The following is a 21,995-nucleotide window of genomic DNA, read 5'->3' as shown; positions in this document are numbered from 1 at the left end:
CTTCTATAGATTGAGTATGGGTGGAATTCATTAGTTTTAAACAAATTCTCAAACAACGGTATTGTATTTAGAGTAGCTGTTCAAAAAGCAGCTTTCACGCGTGAAATACATTGTCTCTTAAACTGTGATAGAGTTACTGCATTCGTGATGTGGTCAGGCATCGAATTGAAAACATTTATACCTTTATAATACAAGGAATTTTGTGAAGCACCATGATCAGCGTTTCTAGTGTTGTAACTATGAATGTCACTTCCTCTTTCAATTCGGTCACACAAATATTTAGGCAGCATACCATTCTTTAATTTGAAAATGAACACCAACGTTAAATAGACAATTCTTTGCTTCACTGACAACCACTGTAGGGCGTCCAACAAGAAAGTTGAGGAAGTGAATCTGTGACATCTTAAAATCAACCGCATTACATATTTTATTTTGCAAACGCTGTAGCCTTGATATTTGTGTTTCGTTAGCTAAAAACAAAATGGACGGGCAGAACTCAATGTGTGGAGAAATGATTGATTTGTACAATTGTATTTTACTAAAATTTTCTCTAATGTGTGCAACACGTTAATGGGACGAAACTTTTCGGCTTTAATCGTTCCAGCAACTTTTTGAATAGGAATCACTAATGATTCCTTCCAAACGTACGGCACGTGCCCAGTTTGTAGCGATTCATTAATCAGGTCCAGCAGGTTGTGTCCGATGACATCAAAGCAACCCTGTATAACTCTCTCATTTACATTGTCTACGCCAGCCGTTTTGCCCACAGAAAAGCAAATATTTTTCAATTCTTCCAAAGTTATTGGGTAAAAAGATTCAAATCTACTGTTAATACTAATTGACTGTTTTAATTCGTCAGGCTCATCTACTAATTCAATTGATTAATTAATAGATGAAACACTGTCTCATTAAATCTACACGCTATAACTTGTTCAGACTCTTCTAGGTAATGTGCCGTTGAAGGTTATGGACCACGGTTTACAATTACTAGGTTTTAACAATGATTTTAAAATTTTCCATAATTCTTTGCTGTTGTTTTGATGATGATCAATTTTCCTCTGAATATACTCGCATCGAGTTTGTTCAACTAGAACAGCTGATTTTTAATCTAAGGAACCGCCGTTTGTTTGAAAATCCACTGCTTGTTTCGAGTATTTCCTCCAACACTTTAATTTCACAAGATCATTATCCTTGCTACTAGATTCGTTAATATTAATAACTAATGTTTCATGGTCAGTAAGTTTTAAATCAGAGTTTGCAACAACACTAACAGAATCAAAATTTGAATATACATGGTCACTCAAAGTTTTACTGTGTTGGGAAATACGTGTATAGACATTTACTGTCTGTTTCAAATTAAAGAAGTCAGCTAACCGCTTCAAATGATTCGAATTCGGATTGTCACACCAATTGATATTAAAATCTCCAGCAAGTATATTTAATTTACTATAATCTAAAAATACCTCAAGCTAATTTTCTAAAATTTCAAAAAACGCTGGTCATTTGAACTGGGAGAGTGATATAATACACCATAATTACCCATCCTCATGCCTCGTACAACCGCAATGCCTAGGAACCAATTTCCTTCACAAACTTCGTTCAATTGAAGCTTGTCTTGAACTGATTCTTTGACACAAACAGCAACTCCGCCGGTATGTCTCGAATGTGATACACAGGCAGCCACATTATATCCCGGAATACTATACTGATCAAAAGCATCTACATCAACAATATGCGTTTCAGACAAAAATACTAGATTAGGACGTTTTTCTTCTACAATCTGCCGTAATTCTACGTAGTTTGTAGTTAACCCGACTATATTCAAATATAAAATATCAAAATAATTCACATTGTTTCTTGGAACTTGCTGGAAGTTGCTATTCATTGAAATGTAGGCTGTTTTTTTTTTCCTATTATACAACTTCTTGAAAACTTCACATTCATGACTGAATGCACCGTGGTTATCGTCCAAGTTCATGTTACGCTCTACATTGACCTTTTTACAATTTATACATTTCAAAACGGTTGCCGTACATTCGGATGTCTTGTGACTTCCACTGCATCTAGAGCATGCTTCACAGTTATTGCAATTCGTACTCATATGCCCGAATTCTCCACATTTGAAACATCTCTAAACATGAATTTCGGGAACAATCCGACATCGATCAAACTTTATAAATACTTTTCCGGCGGTCAACAAACAATTATGGGTCTCTTTATCAACCTCAATTACCGCATTGTACTTATTGTACTTGAGGACTTGAGGTGTGAGGGCCGGATCTGTGGGTGGGTCCCGGCCCCGGGCCCATACATTTTAGGGGCCCCACAAAAACCTTTTTTGGTTACTAACATTAGATTTATTTTTCATATTGCTCAAGTGATGTTCGAAAATAAAGAAAATCAGTTTTGGTCATCACTCCGAGGGGCCTCCACATCCGCTCGGGCCCCGAGCCCCTATAATCCTGAATCCGGGCCAGGGTGTGAATTTTCATACATTCTTATTATTTTCACTTCATTAATGGCGATGTCTTCATTTTGATCTTTTAAAATCAAAATGAAGTCATCGGAGGAGACTCATGCCCTTCACTTTAAGTCTTTGCACCGATGAGAGAACAACAGCATTGTAGTTTCCACCCAAATCGCTTTAAATGCCATCTTTCACAACATCAATATTGTAGCCTGTTGCACACTCAGCAATTATAGAGCCATCTTTCCCGTGTCTAAAGTTACTGATTTTGTGTTTTTTTGGATCTTATTTACTATTCAAAACTTTTCGAGTGTCCTCGCTACTCTGATTGGACTCTTTTGGCTTTATCACAATGACCGGACGAGCCTTACGAGTCACTTCATCATTCACAGTGCTTTTCTTTCTGTAACTTTTCTTTTTAATTTTAGTCCCAATATTACTTTTTACTACTTCCACGAAACTAATACTTTCACAAGAAACATTATCCGACGTCGCGTCAACGTCTTCTTGAACCTTTCGCTTTTTGCCTCTGGGATTCAGGCTCGGCTCCGTAGCCGTTCTAGATGTACCTTGCTTATTATTCATTGCAGCTACTGTTTTAGGCGGATTGAATTCGAAAAATGAACATTTTATATTTTCCAACTCTTTGCTCTCAGATTTACCAAGTTCAAAAACAGCCTTTTCCATAGCACTATTTATACTTTTTCCCAATTATTCCATCCCGGTCTTTAACACGTCATTTATCTGGGCAGCAATTTGCTCTCGAACGCCACTGATCGAGTCAGAAATCGAAGAAATCTTCTTCATTTCTTCTTCGAACTTTTGGACGGTCGGGAGCGCCAAATTCTGCTCGCCACAACACTGGCTCGATAAACAATCACTACATTTGAATTCCAGATTTTCGTTCTCACTAGCTTTGCTACAGCTTTCGTCAGAGGAGTGCACTTGTAATGGTACACCCTAGAACACCTCGAGCATGCAGTCGGTATGTCCGACGGTAGTATGGAACTACCGCAAACACACTCAGCCATCTCGTTTAGCTTACTACATACACGATATTACAGACAAACGCGCACGCAACGCTAACACAGATGAGACAACACAATAAATCAAAAATTTACCAGCCGTCAGCCAGCGCTGGGGCAAAAATAAATGCACAATTAGACAAGAACAAGCACCCGAGACAATTTGCCTCCTACTTATCCTGCTTCAAAACACTATTATGCTCGCGGTAGAAATTAATTTCTAGCGGCAAATTCACTATTTCACACGAAAATTGTTCACGCCCAAGACGTGAATATTTGCTATTTTGACCACTCTTCCGCATGGTTCGCACCCATAGTGCAAAGCACGTCAATCCAGCCCCGTTGAAAGGCAATGAGGTACCTACGTTTGAGTGATCTCCAGTATCACACACAGCCGATCTGACTTCGGCTAATATTCGACATAGGCTGTTCGTATACCCTCACAGAAACTACTTGGTAGTCCGGGCCGATTCTACGGTGATTCGTAAACAATCACCTGCTTATCGGTTCGTATGGTTCACCTCGTTAGCAGCAACCAACAACTTCTTCTTCTTCTTTCTGTTTTGAGCCATCTGCTGACGGCTCAGCGGGTTGGGCCAGTTACAAGACTATATGCCCAGTTGTTTTGTGTTTTTGATGCCTTCGTTGTGTTTCATAGGTCCAATTTCATCTCTTTCACAAAGTTTGCAACTTCTTCGAATAGCTTTTTGTTACCAGTTTTAAAGATTTCTTCTAAATTAGCGTAACGACAATCAAAACTGTATTGTTGTCGTTGCATACCAAAACGGGGACAGTGTAATATAACGTGCTCGGCAGTTTCGTGTTCATCACACAGGTCGCAATTTGGGTCATCTTTAAGTTTCATTTTAGCCAACCAGTATTTTGAGTAATCATGTCCTGACATAAGCCGATTTAGCAGTCGAACGTCTTTTCCTTTCAGATCAGCTTTTGTGAACCACGGCTGTGCATTCCACGTAGGTTGTATTGCGTAGAACTTCTTTCCCTTCTCCTGAGACGCTTCCTCATACCATCGTTTTGTTCTGTCCTCTAGTTGTTTGGTGAATTTCAGGAAAAGGTCCTTAAGTAACAGCTTGTTTTCGAAAACCGGTGCACCATCTTTTGTTCCCTCTTTTGCCAACATATCTGCCACGTCATTGCCGGACACTTGAATGTGGCTGGGTACCCATTGTATGGTTACTCTCCAACTCTTCGCTATTCGTAATATCTCCGCAATCACTGTTTCTCCTTCGCCAGTGTCTATCCCACTTTCCAGCATTTGACAAGATGATCTAGAGTCTGTTAGTACTACGTAGTGTAGCAGCTGACCTTCTTCGACTATTTGCATAGCCACCCAAATCGCCGTGAGTTCCGCTGATGTAATACTAGTGTTGTGTTGTAATCGATAATAGTATCGCCTTCTTTGACCTTCTACAAATATTCCAATTCCACATTTGCCTCTGTCTTTGGAAGCGTCTGTCCATATCCTGCCCCTACCTTTGTATTTTCCGTTGATCAAGCCGAGGGTATGTTGTTTCAGCTTCAGTTGGCTAAGTTGATCCTTCTTGAGCATTTTTTCACCTAGATACGCATTTATTTCGACTTGGTCAACATCTATAATCCGTTCATTCTGCATCAACATGTCGAACGAAGCTTTGTTGTGTAAGTAGAGTTGTTCCATATACGAGTATTTTTCTAGATGTGTTTCTTCTTCAACCAAAATATTACTCAATTGTTTGCCAAGAACGTTCCCTCTTGATAAACAACGAGCAATTTCACGGCAAGTGACCATCTCCTGTCGAAATTCTATTGGTGGTTGTCCACTTATCGCAGAAAGCGTATTTAGTGGCGTAGATTTTGTACTACCAGTGGCTTTCCTCAAGCTTTGATTATTTATCACTTCTAGCATTCTCCTTGATGTTTTGCTGGCATTGTTGTGGGCGGAGCATCCATACTCCATAGTACTCCGGATGAGGGATTGGTATACTTTTAGCATAGTATCTGGATGTGCTCCTTTTTTGGCGCCATTAAGAACTTTCAGCATGCACAATCTCTCCTGAACTTTCTCCCGCACTAGTCTAATATGAGCTCCAAAGGTTAAGGACCGGTCTATAGTGATCCCAAGGTACCGTTGTTTTATTACCGATTCTATCGCATTATCCCTAATTTTCACATTTAAAGTTCTATTGCTCACACTCATCACCATCACGCTCGATTTTTCGGAATTTATTGCCAAATTTAGTTTTTCGCATTCTGCCACAAACTTATCCATATATTCCTGTGCTCTAACATTCAAAGTTTCCCAGTTGTTTGCCGTAACAATTATTTCGAAATCATCAGCATACTGAACCAATGTGATTCCTTCTACGCGTATGTCGTGCAACACAGTAGTGTACACGTTAAATAGTGTTGGAGACAAGACATCTCCTTGTGGCAGCCCGTTCGAAACTATTCGCGAGATCACCCCATGACGCTGGTGCAAAACAATCTTCCTGTTCTTTAGAAAAGAAGATATCCACGTTACGACCTCAACGGATGTTCCTTTGCTAGCTAAAGTTTCTAGCAAAGTGTCTGTGCGAACAGCATTAAACGCGTTCGACAAATCTACGCATATTAATGCAGTCAGTTTGTTTTCTCGTTTGTTTCTTTTTATTTCATTTATGACAAATGAAATTGCAGTAGATGTTGAGTTTCCTCGCCGAAACCCGAATGACCTCTCTGGCAGGATGTTGTTCTGGTAAAGGTGATTTTGTAGCATGTCTAATACAGCTGTATTCATTACCTTGGTCATGGTAGGTACCAGTGAAATCGGTCTTTTCCCTTCTACCGTTGATTGATCTCTACCTGGCTTTGGTATTGCTACAACTTTGATGGTCTTGAGCTCCTCAGTTAGGGTACCCCGAATCCACATTCGATTTAAATCTTCGATCACGTTTTCCGCTACTCTTGGACTTAGTTGACGTAGTACTTCATATGAAATACCGTCCTCCCCTGGAGCCGATCTTCGTTTCTTCTTCTGGATAATTTCTTCCCATTTCGACGAGTCCAGCAAATTGTATGACGCTACTGGTATTGGATCGATCCAGTCTTCCGGATCATGTGGCCCGAAGTGTTTATCCAAGAATGAATTCGCTGCATTCAAATCATCTAACATGGGGTTATTCTCTGTGGTCCTTATCTTCTTTCCGGTGAGCCTACCGATTTTGTTCCACAACTCGTTGGCACTGGTATGTGGACCAATCTCCTCTGCAAATTCGTTGAACTTCTTTCGGATTTCCACACGTTTTCGATTTTGAAAAATGGCTGCTTTGCGTTTGAACTGGATGAGATTCTGCAAACTGGACTCCCTGTTGAAAGCCCGTCTCGCTTCTGTCTTCTCTTTCCAAGCCTGGTCCACCGAGTCCGACCACCAAAACTTGGGCGTTTTAGTGTCTTTCTTCCTGTTGCACTTCCGTATTTTCTTTATCGCTGATTTCAAGTCCTCTACATTGTGTATTTCAGTTGGTTCCAAGCTTGCTATCGAAGATGCTATTTTCTTATTGTCGTAACAATACTTTGGTCGCTCAATCTTACCGTTGTTGATTGTAATTTCAATTGCTACGTGGTGACTGCCAATGCCATACGCTAGCGTCCGCCACTGAACGTGTGACAGCATCTGTGAAGAGCACATGCTAAGATCTATCGCCGAAGTCCTACATCCTAACCTTAGCGGAACAAACGTCATAGATCCATCATTCAACAGAAGGCTGTTCGAGTCGTTGATCATATCAGCTAGTATTTCACCTTTTCTATCGACATTCCAGTCTCCCCAGTCTCCATGGTGGGCATTGAAATCCCCTCCAACGATTACTCTGTCAAACCGATGTGTAGTATCAAACAGAACTTGCATGTCTTCCTTGAAGTCGGATAAGCTGATTGAAGGGCTGACGTACACGGAAAAGAGGACCAAGTTCAGCGATAACACCGAAATTGCTACAGCTTGTGTTTTATCGGATAGGGCAGGTAGATTTACTCTGGTATAGCTATGCTCGTTCTTCAAAAGGATCGCCGTTCCCCCGTAACCATCGTGTCTTGAATTGGCAACAAGGTGGCATCCAGCGATTCGGTACTTGTTGGTGGTTTCCTGTGCCGCACTAGTCCATGTCTCTGACAAGAGAGCTACATCGAAGCCTTCACCGAATAGAACCCTGTGGATTTCTGCCTTATTTTTATCAAAACTTTGCACGTTACACTGTAGTACTTTTATTGATTTCTTGAACTCCCCGAATTTTACTTACTTGGTGTCGGTGTGGTGTATAACTGACTTTGCGAAATTGAAGTGCCTATTGGTGCACATCTTGAACTTCTGTTTGGTGTTTTCGTCGTTATCCAGTTGAGCGATGAAGTCCGCGTAGAACGTCATCAGCAGGTTCTGTTGCTCCTTCTGTACCCGATCCATGATCTGCTTGGAAAGACTTTCCAAGCGCTCCTTTTCGTCCACACGTTGATTGTTGTTAAGAGCTACTCCGTTGCTAGCTTCTTCTGCTTCGTTTCCAACAATGAGATTACGCCTTTCAGTTGTTCTGTCCGCGTTTGTTGTTTTCCTCTTCTTGTTTTGTTTGTCTGGTTTCCCCATGTTCACCGCAGCTTGTAGTTTCTTCCTTTCGTTGTTGGCCAGCAGCCACTGCTCTCGCAGCGGATCCTTCCAGCGGAAGCTGCCTTTTGCCATGTCCGCAAATGTTTCTGCCGGAGTCGGGAATTCTTCAGCATCGTACAGGGCTTCGTACACGTTTTGACTTGCGATTGGAACTTGCTCTTTCGCTTCTGCGTATGTGAGATTCCTCTTTGCCATAAGCTTCTTGATTTTGTCCTGACGTTTGATTTCGGGACAGTTCGGATCTGTTGTAGTGTGGTCCGTGCTTCTGCAGTTGGCGCACTTCTGCCCTTTTTGGCATCTTTCGTACTCTTTGTTGTCCTCGTGTCGTTCTGCGCATCGCTGGCAACGCTTTGCACTTCGGCAGTTCGCAGTGCGATGGTTCGTGCGTAGGCAATTCAGGCAGATCACCACCTTTTGCACAAACGGTTGAACGCGGCTAGAGCAGCAAAACAATCTGACCCGTTCTGGTAGACTGTCTGCTCGGAACGTAACACTGACGCGGTTGGTTGGTATCTTTGCTCCATCGATGAACCGTGTGAGGCGCCGAACCCCAACGATCGGCACTTCACATTCCAAATCTTCTTCGATTTGCTCGATCGGGATTTCAGCAGGGATTCCCGCTAGCACTCCTGTGATGCACACCAGGTGCTTTGGCACGTATGCTCGGTAGATGCTGTTCGATTCGTTGATGTTTTTCACCAGTTGATTTGCTTTCACGTAGCTGTTCAGAAATACTAGGATTTTCTGCCTTCCTGCGTACTTCATGTCGACGATGTGACGTTTGTACGTGTCGTTGCTGCGCAGTGTTGATCCGAGTCCGAACTTGTTGATTTTCTTCGTTCCGTTTTCGTCGTTCCGCAATTCGAAGTAAACTCTGTACGGAGCTGCGTCTTGGTGAGTGTAGATCACGTTTTCTCGCTTGGGTTTGTCATCGTCGTGCTGATTCCTGTTGCTTGCGGCAGCTTCCGCATCCATGTCTTGTGCCCAGTCCACTTGGTTCCAAGCTGCTCTACCTCCACCGTCCGGTGGGTCGTCTTCCGCTCCCATCGTGACGCTAACCTCACTTTTTGTTTTCACTCAACTCACTGATTTTTTTCCGTTCTTTTCGTAATATCCTCAATCAAAAATGTTTTCACCCAAAGTCACTTCACTTAACTCTCGCTATTCACCGAAAATTTCCAGCTATTTCACGTAATTTGCACCGATTTTTTGCTTTTTCCGAGCCGAGACACTTCCAACAATCACTCGCTTCGACGCGTCGTACTCGAATGAGCAACCAACAACAAGATCCAGATCTTCAGTACAGTAGTTGACTGCCACCCAATACAGTCCTGCGGGCTCAATCAGAGCACCCTCCGCGCGCGCTCGTAAATATCATGTGTGTATATGTAAATAGAACAATAAAGATGAACTAAGTGTACCAGTTAATTGGAGTGTTTAGTGGAAGATCACTAGTTACTGTTTCGAAGATGACCATTATGACCTTCATCCCCGGCCCAGAGCTCGACCATCCACAACGGCGTCAACATTGGTCCTTCGAGCCGGATAGACGCTCGGGCCTGGCGTCCCATAGCTTCTGAGGATAATAGAAGCCCGTTTACCTCAATCGCAATGGACATTGCGACAATTCAGCGGACGCCATTGCAAGTTAGTCTGTGGGACTCCAATTGTCCTGAAGCTATCATTGAAAACGCCAATTTTACCATCGTCTACGCGGGTAAACATAGTGCAAAGCACGTCAATCCAGCCCCGATGAAAGGAAAATCGGTCAAAATAGTGAATGACCGTTCACGTTTGGCGTGAACATACTCCCCGCCTTGAATCATTGGGGATTCAACTTAAACGTTCCATATGAGAAGCACGCCCGTACCGGTGATCCTTGTATTCGTTGTTGGTTTGATGGCCATCGCATAACACGACCGTCTGTCACGCAAAGATGATACGGTCCGAAGAGATGTCCGGAATGGTGACTTGCAATCGTTGTTCGGTAGAGTGGCAGAAACATGTACGACTGTATCGGTTTGATTTTGTCCTGATTGGAATCCCGCTGTGACATCAATGTGATTTCTTTTCGTGTAGTGTGCCAGTCGAAAGACCGTTCGTCAGGCGGATTAATGTGGTAGAATGTGCACTAGAAGCGACTCTTCGATACGGTTCAGCGAAAATGATCACGCATAAACGCATTGGTCCGGATCGCATTCCGGAGTGGTGATCATTTCGAAGAAAAGGCACACAGCTTTAGAAGGATGCTGAAGAATCCGGAAGCTGAACGAGGCTGAAAGGTTGAAACGGATAAAGACTGTCTGCAAAAGGAACTTAAGGGTACTTGCCTGCGGCCAAGTCCCATCCGTTGGGTCCGTAGACCCAACGGAGAGCCTTGTTCCTCTTTACAGTTGCTCCTCGAACACGCTCGATTCCCCCGAGCTTGGGCCAGGAATCCTTTCGACTGGCGGTATGGTTGTAGGCTTGGATGTTGGTGATGATGACGTGTTGTAGTGTTGCATTTTCGGTGAAAGTTGCCAATCTTGTGGTGCATTCCTAGATGGTTTGCACGCAATGGTGAATCCCTCCGGTCCGAGCACGAATGTGTCGAGGAACAGGATTCCGAGCGGAAGATTGGCAAGCGTGCCGTGGTGTGATGACGTAGCTGATCCTATGGTACAGTTTGACTGCACGCAAACATATCTCCCAGCCCAATCACGTTGAGTGCATTGCGGGAGAAAACGAACGGAGGATAGCTGCAGCGGTGTGTTCGCGATTCGTCAACCCTATGGTACAACTTTGAAAGCAGCACGCAATAACGAACGGAGGGTTGGCGAACCAGATGTGTTGTATGGGTATGGTACTTAGAATGTAATTACTTTCGGGAACTTGTATGTCACATGTCGGGATACACTTGAACCTTCCGGAGGCTGTCACTGCTCAGGTGCGTAATCCCGCGTAGACGATGGTAAAATTGGCGTTTTCAATGATAGCTTCAGGACAATTGGAGTCCCACAGACTAACTTGCAATGGCGTCCGCTGAATTGTCGCAATGGTGATTACGATCGATGCATATAAGCTTCTGTCCTCAGAAGCGATGGGACGTCCAGGGCCCGAGCGTCTATCCGGCTCGAAGGACCAATGTTGACGCCGTTATGGATGGTCGAGCTCTGGGCCGGGGGGGCAATCATAATGGTCATCCGTGACTGAATAACTAGGCGATCCTTCACAGAATGTTCCAGCAAATTAGAGTTACACATAGTTTATATTTATTACTGTATTTACACATATGTACACTAATTACATTATAATCACACTCTTCGGTAGGTGGGTCTAAAGTGATATTGACGAGCGCGCGCGAGGGCTGCTCTGACTGAGCCCGAAAGACTGTACGGGGTGGCAGTCAACTAATGTACTGAAGGAATTTTCTGTTGTTGGTCATAGAGAAGGAAACAGTGGAAAGACAGGAGTACAAAGAGGGGGGGGGGTTTGCTTACAAGGCATTTTGTAGCTCTGCCTCGTATCCAATATATACGATCGGTTAGATGCGCGATAGATTCCTTTGTCCATTCTATTGGTTGCAGAATAAACAACATCTGCTATTCGTAGAGAGAAGCAGATGATTGTTACGAATCACTGTAGAATTGGCCCGGACTACAAAATAGTAGATGTGTGGCTCTAAACACAACCTATGTGGAATATTAACTGAAGTATGATCAGCTGTGTGCGATATTGGCTATCACTCAAACGTATGTACCCGTGGCTAGATTAATGTGTTTTGCACTATGGGTGCGAACTGTGCGGACGAGTGGACAAAATGCGAAACTTTGTTCACGTTAGGCGTGAACAAAAATTCAAATAAAAATTGCACTGCACTGCAGAACAAACGCAACCATCACCACAAAAGATGATCCCCTCCAACATCTCTGGAAATTGCTCTGTAGGAGCCATAACACCTCTCGTCTTGGCGATCCTGTAGGCATCACCCCACGAGTTCGCATTGGCACTTTGGCAGAGACCCTCAAATCAGACCTTTTTGCTTGCCCTTATCTCGGTCTTCAGCGCGGCTTTTGCAGCGCCGAACACCACCCGCCGTTCGTTTCGCTCCACCTCATGGCTAGTGTCTTCTGCAGGATCTGACCCCGCTAGTTCGTAAAACCGCTGCCCCATTCCACGGCCTAGACATTGAAGTCACCTGCTATTACAACCGGCCTTCGCCCTGTCAGCACGGTCGTCAAACAGTCCAGCATCTGCGAGAACTACTCGATCGACCACTGCGGAGGCGCATAACAGCTACAGAAGAAGTCCCCGTTTACTTTGGCAACCACAATTCCCTCATAGGTAGGATACACCAACACGGGGACGACGGGGTATTTACCCGTCGTCCATTTTACCAGACCACTAAGATGGCGATATCCGTTCCCCACTCAGAAACTACCTGGCAAAGCAGTTGCTGAGCCGCGTCACAGTGGTTCAGGTTCAGCTGCGTTACCTGCACTGTGATTTGTTCACTACGGCTTTCTTGAAGGCCGCGTACCTTGGATCACCCGTTGGGTGCCTGTTGTTCATGGATTTCCCGGAACAAATCAAACACGTGGGTGGACTTGTGCACCCTTGTGCCTTATGGCCCTCGCCACCGCATCGCCTACACTGTTTGCTCCTGTCAGGGGCTTGTGTCCTGGTTCCAGACACCTGAAGCAAGCTTCCGATAGCTTGCTTAAGGTCAGTTGGTACACTGACCAGCCCACCTTAAGCTTCCCTACTCAAACGGACTTGTTAGAGTCCGCCATAGGTAGCTGTACCAAGGCAACGGCCAGCAGTGCCGTGACGAGCTCTTCCGCGTTAGTGATCTCGTCTAGGTTTTTACCCTTCAGAGTCGCCTCCGCGCTTGGAGCCCTCTCCGCAATGCCCTCGCCAAAGACCTTTCCTGCCATACATTTGTAGACGGCACCCTTACGTTCCTTATCGCGCTTAAGCTCGATGATCATTCCACTTGTACGAGTACGTTTTATACTGCGCACGTCGGCTCATAAATTGTTCAGCCCTATGTCTTCTAGGTTTAGTGTTCCTACACTCCCACACATCCAGTAGTAGTTTCTTCTATCTTCTATTCCGCTCAACTATAGCTCGAAAGGGTCCTCCCCTGATCCGCCCTAATTTGGGGATGCTGAGGACCTGATAATGATCGCAACCACCTGTTTCCTTCAATCCGGGACGAATCAGCCTTTCATGGCCGTATCTGCGCAAGTACTGCTTGAAACACCCATGGCCAGACAAAAACTGAGTCATGTGGAAGTCTACTTCCCCGTGTGCTCTGGTGATCCACATCAAGTGATTGGGAATTAGACGATGTGTTCACCTGCCATTCACAGCGTTGTCCCACGGCTGCTGCCACATGAGTAGTGTGCTGGATCACACTCTCTTCCGTACTTTTCTTGGGCTTCGGTACCTGTTGCACTCGCTATGTTCCTCTAGGGTAAGATAGATGGTGATCATGGCAGCTATCACGCATACTGCGTTCGATGATCCGGTTCGATACGAACTCGACGGGCGCGATTTCTCTCTGTTATTGAAGTCGCCAACCACGATGGGACTGCATACCTGATGGATGACGTTCATACGCTCGCTAGTAGCCTCCGCTTGCTGCTAATGACCGCAGAGCTGTTAAGCTTAATCCGGGATAGTGCTGAGATCACCACCGTAGCTTTCTTGCATACGGCTCAGTAAACATGGTTGTTGAAGTTCAGCCGGTCGTGTAACATCAGCCCCAAGTGTCTGACTTCACGCTTCAAGTCGACAATGCTTTCGCCAACCATAATGCTGCCCTGTCTTCCGATTGCTGATGACTACCATCTAGGTCATATGGTGTTCTGGAAATTGGTTCTTCGCCCACATCCAGTCTTCCATCGCATCTATCGCGTCTGTGGCCAGCACTTCTATTTCCTCTCGTGTTTCCCCTCCAAATTATCCGTAAACCCGTCAATTTTTACACCTCTGGGAAACCTCAGTATCAATACCTCGTCATACATGACATTTTAGAGAATCGAGCCCAGAATAGATCCTTGTGGAACGCCCGCCATGATAACCACACTCCTCTCTCCGGCGTCTGTGTCGTAGATCAGTTAACGATTCTGAAAACAACTATTCAGAATTTGGCACAGATATTCAGGCACCCTAAACCTGTGTAACGAATCAGCGAAGCCAGCTGGCTCAGCTGAAAGCATTTTTGACAGCGTTCTGATTCTACAGTAGACCTGCCTTTCCGGAATCCGGCATTCGGATGGACAGCTCTCACTCTTCGTGTACTTCGTGAGCCTGTTTTGAACCGCTCTCCCCAACAGTATCCAAAAGACATATCGGCCTGTATGCTGATGGGTCGGTCCGGGAGGTTCACCTGGCTTCGGTAGCTGCACTAACTTTTGCCGTGTCGGGAAAACTACCATCGGAACATGCTTTCGTATTAAGGTCCTGAAAATCTCCGGATTTTCAAAAATCGCTGTTTTAGGGCTACATTCTTGAATTTCCTATCCTTGGTATGGTTGCCTCGCACGCTATCAACTGATCCGTGCTGATGAGGTTCAGAGAGTTGTCATCCAGTCGCAATGCTTTCACAAACACTTCCTTAAGTTCGCTGTCTTCCACCTCCGCTCATTCAGTTGGATTCCGCTAGTCTCTTGTCTCATGTTTCCAATATGGTACCGAATAGCTTGATGGTCTCTGTGGGTATATTCCTCACTTACTCTCCAGTTTATTGATCTCATCAAACCAGGGCTGCAGAAAGTTACGTCTATGCTGGACTCTCGATCTTTACTTACGGACACTACCTTCGATGTCTATGTTCAGCTTTGTCAGAGCTTCAAATAGGCTGCTTCCTCACGAGCATTCCGAAACACACGTAGATTAGTTATCCAAACTGTCCTAGAGAGAAGCGAATTGGGCGTGGTGGTTAAACCACGATACTATCACGCCGACGACTTGGGATCGAATCACACTCTCGACAAACTCACAAATGAATTCTTCCTTCGCAATGGAAGTAAACCGTGGGTCTCGAGTTCACAAGGGCTTAAAATCTCGTTAATACAGATAAAAAAACTGTCCTGGAGTTAGTTCTAATCATCCTTCCTCTCTTCTTCCCCTCAACAGTGGCACGACGCACAGGACTTCGGCCGCAAACGGGAGATCCGTGCGCATATGTACAAACTGCGCGAGGAGCGCCTTAAAGCCCTGTACGCCCCCGGAGACGTCGCCCCACTAGCGCCGTCCTCGCCGTTCATCATGGAACAGCACAACACCAGCAGTGCCAAGTTCGGGCTGTCCAAGACGTCCGTCACCGGAAGCCACGGCGACTCGCTCGCTGACCAGAGCTTCGAAAGCTTCAAAACCAAGGAAATCAGAGACTCGGAGAGTCCCACTCGGTAAGTGTCGATTTGTACTGAATTTCCCTCTTTCGAAAAGTTTCCCATACCTCGGTTCTTTTAGATTCGGAACCGTCATCCCTTCAGACAACAGCGGCTGGCACGTTAAGTCGTCTGAAGAGCGAAGTGCAGACGGTAAGACCCACACCATACGAAGCTCAGCCACTACAGAAGGAACCAAGGATGTCCAAGGTGGACGCACTTCGTTCGCCGGTAAAAACGAAGAAGTCAGCAGCGAACGCTTCGAAGGTGACGATAAGAACTTTGTCCGCAGCTCCGGTGATCAATCGGCAACCTTCCTGGCGGAAAACACCGTCCTGGAAGGTGAAGATGGCAGCACGATCTCCAAGAAGTCCACAACGATGTCGTCGTCTTCGTCAAAGGTGATCCGCTCGCAACAGACCTTCGGCGACACCATCGAAATGGGTAAAATGGAGTTGCCCCCTGCCAATACCAACATTCCGGAGTTCACCTGCGGACTCTCGACCAGTATGGAAAAGTCTACAAAATCAACCACAGAGATGCATGAAACTGATGGAAACGTGACTAGCAAATCCCTATCCAGCGATCCGGATCGTGTGAGCGAGGCTTTCCGCCTGGCGGAACTCCCCGGCAAGGTCATCGAACGAGACGTCCGAATGATCAACCCTTCCACTAGAATGATCACCATCACCAAGAAGCTCGAAGACGGAACTACTGTCACGACCCGAAACTACGAGAAGATCGGCGTTGAACCGGAGAAACCATTCGATCAGCAGGCACACGCGGAAACTCAGAAACGACTGAATGCCGCCGTCGAAGCCCTGAGCAACAAAAACCGAGACGAGATCGAGCATCGATCGGTCAAAAAGGACCTCACCGAGAAGGTCACCAATTTGCAGTTCATCGCCGAGGAACGCTCGGAAACCGAACGAGTCGAACAGGTCAAGAAACAACAGCAAGAAACCGTCACACAGCAAAAGGTTACCGTTGAGGTCGATCCGGCACACGACTCCTTCGCTCGCTCACTGCGCTGCGTTTCGCCAACCGAGAGCACTCGCTCGGTACGCTCGAACTCCACAACCGGGCGATCCAGCGTTAGCCCAGACAAATCCGCCCGCGGACGGCGCTCTCCGTCGCGGGAATCCGATACTAGTCGTCTCAGCACCCACACAACTACTCGCTCCAGTCGCACCGACCAAGTGGAGAACAAGGACTACATGAAGCCGACCATCACCTCGGAACGAAAACAGTCATCCTTCAAGGAAACAGTCGTCCAGGAATCATTGACAGCGGAATCTGCGTACGATACGGTTGACAAAACCAAGCTCAGGGAACGCTCTGCTAGTCCGAGAAAAGTTCCGCAGAACTCTCCGGACATGACTCCACGTGGACAATCTCCCGATAAGTTCGCACGAAATGTCTCACCTAGCAAGACTCCGAAAGAATCGGCTCCGTTTTGCTCGGTGGATACAACTCGAGCTACATCTCCCGTCAAACGTGATTCGTCTCCAGTGAAGATCACTTCCGAGAAACTGGTTCGTGAGAACTCTTCTGAGATGTTCAACGTAGACACAACGATCACCGTTTCTACTACGGAAAATAAGCAAACGCAGAATCAGATGCGTGAAGATGTTGAAGTATTCGACACGAAGAAGGTGGTCACCGAAAATGACGATATCACGATCAACGTCAAGGTAGAAAATGTCACCGATGACATCGAAGTGACGACTACAGTAGAGGAAGTCGAATTGAAGGATGAGAAGTCGACCGATGACCAGGAAACTTCCAAAATGACAAAAACTCCCAAGCAGAAGCCTCCGCTGGTGCGCAGCGAAACCTTTGAAGAACGGTGCCGTAGAATCCTGGGAATGCCCGAAAAGGCCGACAGTATTGAAGAAACTGCCGAAACGAACACGTCCAGCGTGTTCAGCACCTATGACAACACGGTGACCCGCAGCTCGGAAATTCGCGAGAAGCGAAAGAAAATCGAACAGGAAATCAAAACCATCGAAAGTGAAACGATGCGAGCAGCTCGCAAGACAAACGAATTCCTCGCAGGCGAACGACGTCCTTCGGCCGATCGCAAGGCAGGCGCTGCTTCACCCACAAAATCTACGTCCCCTGTTCGGAAGCACTCTCAACCATCGCCAGAACGACGTCCTATGCAGCAACAGCCGTCGAAGGAGTCATCCCCGGTCAGGAAACATTCTCAGCCATCTCCGGAACGTCGTCCTCAGCAGGAGCCTTTGAAGGAATCAGCACCGGTCAGGAAGCACTCACAACCATCGCCGGACAGACGGCCCAAGGATGAAGTCCCTGCTAAGAAACCAGCCGACAGTTCGCCCGTTCGCAAGCACTCCCAACCTTCTCCCGATCGCCGACCAAAGGACGAACAGTCACCTCAGCGTAAGCCAGTCGAACCGAAAGAAACCTCTCCAGTCAGAAAACATTCGCAGCCATCTCCAGTTCGCAAGCCTTCGGAACAGGTCAAGGAACCTTCGCCGCATCGTTGTTCACGATCACACGATCGTTCACCGAGTCCAAAGCTGTCTCCAACCCACACCTCCACTCATGTCGAATCCTCCATGATCACCAAAACAACCACTTCCAAGGCTGACATTCTCATCAACCAGAAGAAGGAAGGCAAGAACATGTCGGTGACGGAGATCACAATTCAACCGGTGATCGACGTCAAGAAATCGGACAAAGTTCTCACCAAACAGACCTCGGACACTAAATTCGACCGCCGTTCAACTAGCAGCCGAGCGGTAACCAACAAGAGCTCGTCTGACTTTGACGTGAAACGTAAGGCCTACGTTGCGGATAAGGCGGAATCGGAGAGAACTGCTCGAACTACTACGACCAAGGTCCGAACGCCGGCTACCAGTCCGGATAAGCGGCGTCCCTTGGACACGAGTCCGACCAAGACGGACAAGACCAAACATCACATAACGGTGGCGAAGATCAAGATCGAACCGGTTCGGAAGCCCGTGGTAGCCAAGGTCGTTGTCGATGATCGATCCTCCAAGCTCGGCAAGACTACGAAGACTACGAAAAAGGTCGTTGAAGAGTACACCGAACCGGAATCGGACAAGGATACTGGAATTTCAGACAACGAGATGGAAGATGAAATGACGACTGTTGAGACTACCACCACTACGGTGACCACCACCAAGAAGATCGACCGTAAGGACTCAGCACCGGTTAATCGAACAACCGGAAAAGTGGAGAAATCCTACCCTCGTTCATCAAGCGATAACGTTCTGAAGTCGAACAACACCACCAAGAAGACAACCGCAGCGAAGTCTACAGCGGCTTCCACCATAACCACCACTTCTTCGATGACAACCAAGAAAACCGAGCGTCCGGTAAAGTGTGTAACCACCAAGACCATCAATCTATCAGCCAAGCCAACGATCGATTCGGACATCCTGGACAACGTGGTAATCGACATCCAACACGCGAAGTCATCGCGGGAGCCAACTCCGAACAAGTTGATTCCGATTCCGGTTTCACCGGATGAAGACACCGGCAAGCCTCGCTATCCGGATGCAGTTCAAGAACCCGACGATGAACCTAAGCACGTACCGAAGGTGAGCAACGTGCCGATTTTCGAAGAAGCTACAAACGAGTACATTGGATGTGAAATCACCGAGGTCGAAGACCACGAGGTTCGAGCAGCCCGTGCCAGTCGGATTACTAACCTTGACAGGGTGACCGAGGATGACGAATCGCTGATGAGCGTCACCCAGAAGGTGTCCAAGTTTGTTGAGGAAGCTAACAGGTTGAAGGACGCTCAAGCGAAGACACCCAATCGGTTCGTGCGATGCGAGTACGATGATATGGACGAACATCTCAAGTCGGATGAGTGTTTGCTGAGCGTGTCGGATAAGGTAACGAAGTTCATCTCGACGGCTGAAGAGGTCAAGAAGATCAGGACTTCGGGACCGTTCGTGCCGGAGTGTAAGGTGACGGTGGACGTGACCGGGTCAGATGAATGCTTGAAGAGTGTCAACGAGAAGGTTTCCAAGTTTGCGAACGTGGATAGCCAGAAGACTACGGAAAGGAAGACTACGGTGGTGACGACTGCATTGGACGACGTGGATCGTAGTTTTGTGGAGGAAGATGATGATTCGCTGTTGAGCGTTTCGGAGAAGAAAAAGAAATTCATCACCGGAACGACTGCTCCGCAGAAGTCTCCGGAGTTGGTGAAGAACGTTATGAAGCAGACTAGCAAACACGAGCGCAATGTGGATGAAGACTTTGGAAGTCTTGAGTCGGATCATAAGACGAATATAACGGAGCGTTACACAACGGCTACACTGACCAAGCCGAAAGATAAGGTTCCACAGAGTGTTGCTCTTAGAAGCACGGAGGCCGTGAAGAAGGCAAAGCAGCTGTTCGAAAGTGGAAACAAACCGGCTGCAGCTGAACTGGCCAGGCAGAAGGACATTCTAAGTCGTCCTTCGATTTGGGAAGATCGTCGGAAGAAGGAACAAGCGACTGCGGTAACGACAAGCCAGAAGGATGTGAAGTTGACCGATATCGGTGTGTATAAGAAGCCGCAGGAGAAGGTAGAACCAGAGCCTAAGCTGGAAGAGCCGGTGCAGCCCAAGCAGGAGGCACCAAAGTCACGTCGTGACAGCGGTCCGAAGACTCCAGCTTACATCAAAGATACGGTGTCTACTAAGAAGGATCTGTTTGAAAAGAGGATTTCTTCTTCCAAGCTGGAAACCAGTGAACTGATCAAGTCAACCACTTCTCAAGAGGACCGAGCGGAGTACACATCAACCGGCAAGCGACCTTCGATTACGGAGAAATACGAACGCACCATTGCGCGTGATACTCCAACTCCTGGAAACAAACCATCGTACATGAATCACACGGTAAGCTCACTGGAACATATGAACACCGGTCGTCGTGAGTCCATCGATATGACTCAGAGATCCGTGAAAGTAGAAGAAACAGTTAATCAACAGGATATCTCCAAGTCAACGAGTACCAAATACGAAGAACTGAAGCGTGCCGATTCAGGAAAGAATGTTTTGTCTGTCGCGCCGAAGCGCAAATCTTCGATTGACTGCTCAGCTATTGAAGATATCTTTGAGCTGGAGGTGTTGGAGAAAATGCTGGAGTCGGTGACTGGGTACGAGCAGCGTCGGCGCATTCGAGCACAGATACGGTTGGTTAAAAAGTCGGGTGAGAAGCCGACTTCCGCGGTTACGACAACCACTACCACAACTACAACAACCACCAGAACGAATAGCCGCGTTCGAGAGCCCAGCCCAAAACGTAAGGACTCCAGTCCCACTCGAACGATGACAATGCGTAAAGGTTCTCAAGATACGGAAGCCAGGGTGACGAAGACAGTTGAGGTGGAAAAGAAGACTGAGCAGGCTCCGCGCAGCGCAAGTCCAACGAAAACCAAACCGTTGACCAATGGAAAGGCCGCCACGGCAACTACGACTGTCACTACCACTTTGAAGACTTCCAGATTCGGCGAACGAGTTGTACCACAGAAGGAGGCGAAGGATGACAAGCCCATCTGGGCAACGAGTAACATTCTGAAGAAGGCATCGGAGACTACACGCAGCTTTAGGACGACATCAACGACTACTACACCGAAGAAGACTACGACGACGATGCGTGAGGTGCCGAAGGAAACCAAGCCTACGGACTGTATCACTTCAAGCTATGGGGTGGGACCAACGGACGAAAACGGATTGCCTCTGTTTGGCATCAGGGCATTGAAGAAGAAGTCGGCACCAGCTCCGGAGTCGGAAACGACGACCAAGGTCAGCGGATCGTTCTTCACGGAGACGTTGTATTCGGAAAACGGTTCTGCTCCTGTCGGTGAACGCAAGACTACGCTCTACTCTTCAGACGCCAAGGATTTGGAAAACATGAACTTGTCGAGTAGCAAGCGAAGCTTGGCCGAGGTTCGAGAGAAGCTGCTGGAGCGCGAAAACTCCCGAAAAGGACTGATCTCGGTGACCAAGACGGAGAAAATCGGCAACGGAACGAGCCATGTGACAACGGAAGTCGGTGCTTTGGAGGATGTTCCCCAGCGAGATGCCAAGGTAGTCCGGAAAGGTTCCGTCCGGGAGCTAACGGAGCGCTTCGTGCACAAGGAATCCTCTTCGTCGCTGATGTCGGAAAGGACCTATCCGAAGGCCGGACTGATCCTGCGATCGACGCACAGTCACTCGAGCCGATCGTCGACTCCCTGCGAGAACGCCTCGTTCCGGTCCGGATCGGTCGACTTTGACGAAAACGACATCGAACTGCGAACGAGCACGGCCAAGTCGTCCTTCCGGTCGTCGATGGCCGCGACCGAGGCCGAGGAATGCGAAGACGGAGGCGTTGTGCTCCGGAAGAGTCAGAGCAGCAGCAGTAGCCGGCAGCAGCAGACAAGGTCGTTCTTGAACGACGGCAGCCGGGTGTCGGGAGTACAGGACGTGCTGGAGAGGATGCGGAACGCCGATAATGGT

The 21,995-nt window shown here is 47.0% G+C and overlaps 1 protein-coding gene across 4 annotated transcripts in view; it reads left to right on the top strand.

The window, feature by feature from the left end:
• Nucleotides 1–21,995, top strand: part of LOC134284920 (uncharacterized) — a 269,878-nt gene that overhangs the window by 185,727 nt on the left and 62,156 nt on the right. For all 4 annotated transcript variants that reach the window (XM_062844485.1, XM_062844486.1, XM_062844484.1 and 1 more), the window contains 2 exons: nt 15,251–15,522; nt 15,587–21,993. In XM_062844485.1, the coding sequence (XP_062700469.1) occupies nt 15,251–15,522; nt 15,587–21,993 (6,679 nt within the window). The remainder of the gene's footprint in view (nt 1–15,250; nt 15,523–15,586; nt 21,994–21,995) is intronic.

The sequence above is a fragment of the Aedes albopictus genome, chromosome 1 (genome assembly GCF_035046485.1).
Source record: "Aedes albopictus strain Foshan chromosome 1, AalbF5, whole genome shotgun sequence".
Classification (NCBI taxonomy): domain Eukaryota; kingdom Metazoa; phylum Arthropoda; class Insecta; order Diptera; family Culicidae; genus Aedes; species Aedes albopictus.
The sequence above is the reverse complement of the archived record's forward strand: the minus strand, read 5'-3'. Positions and strand labels throughout refer to the sequence as shown.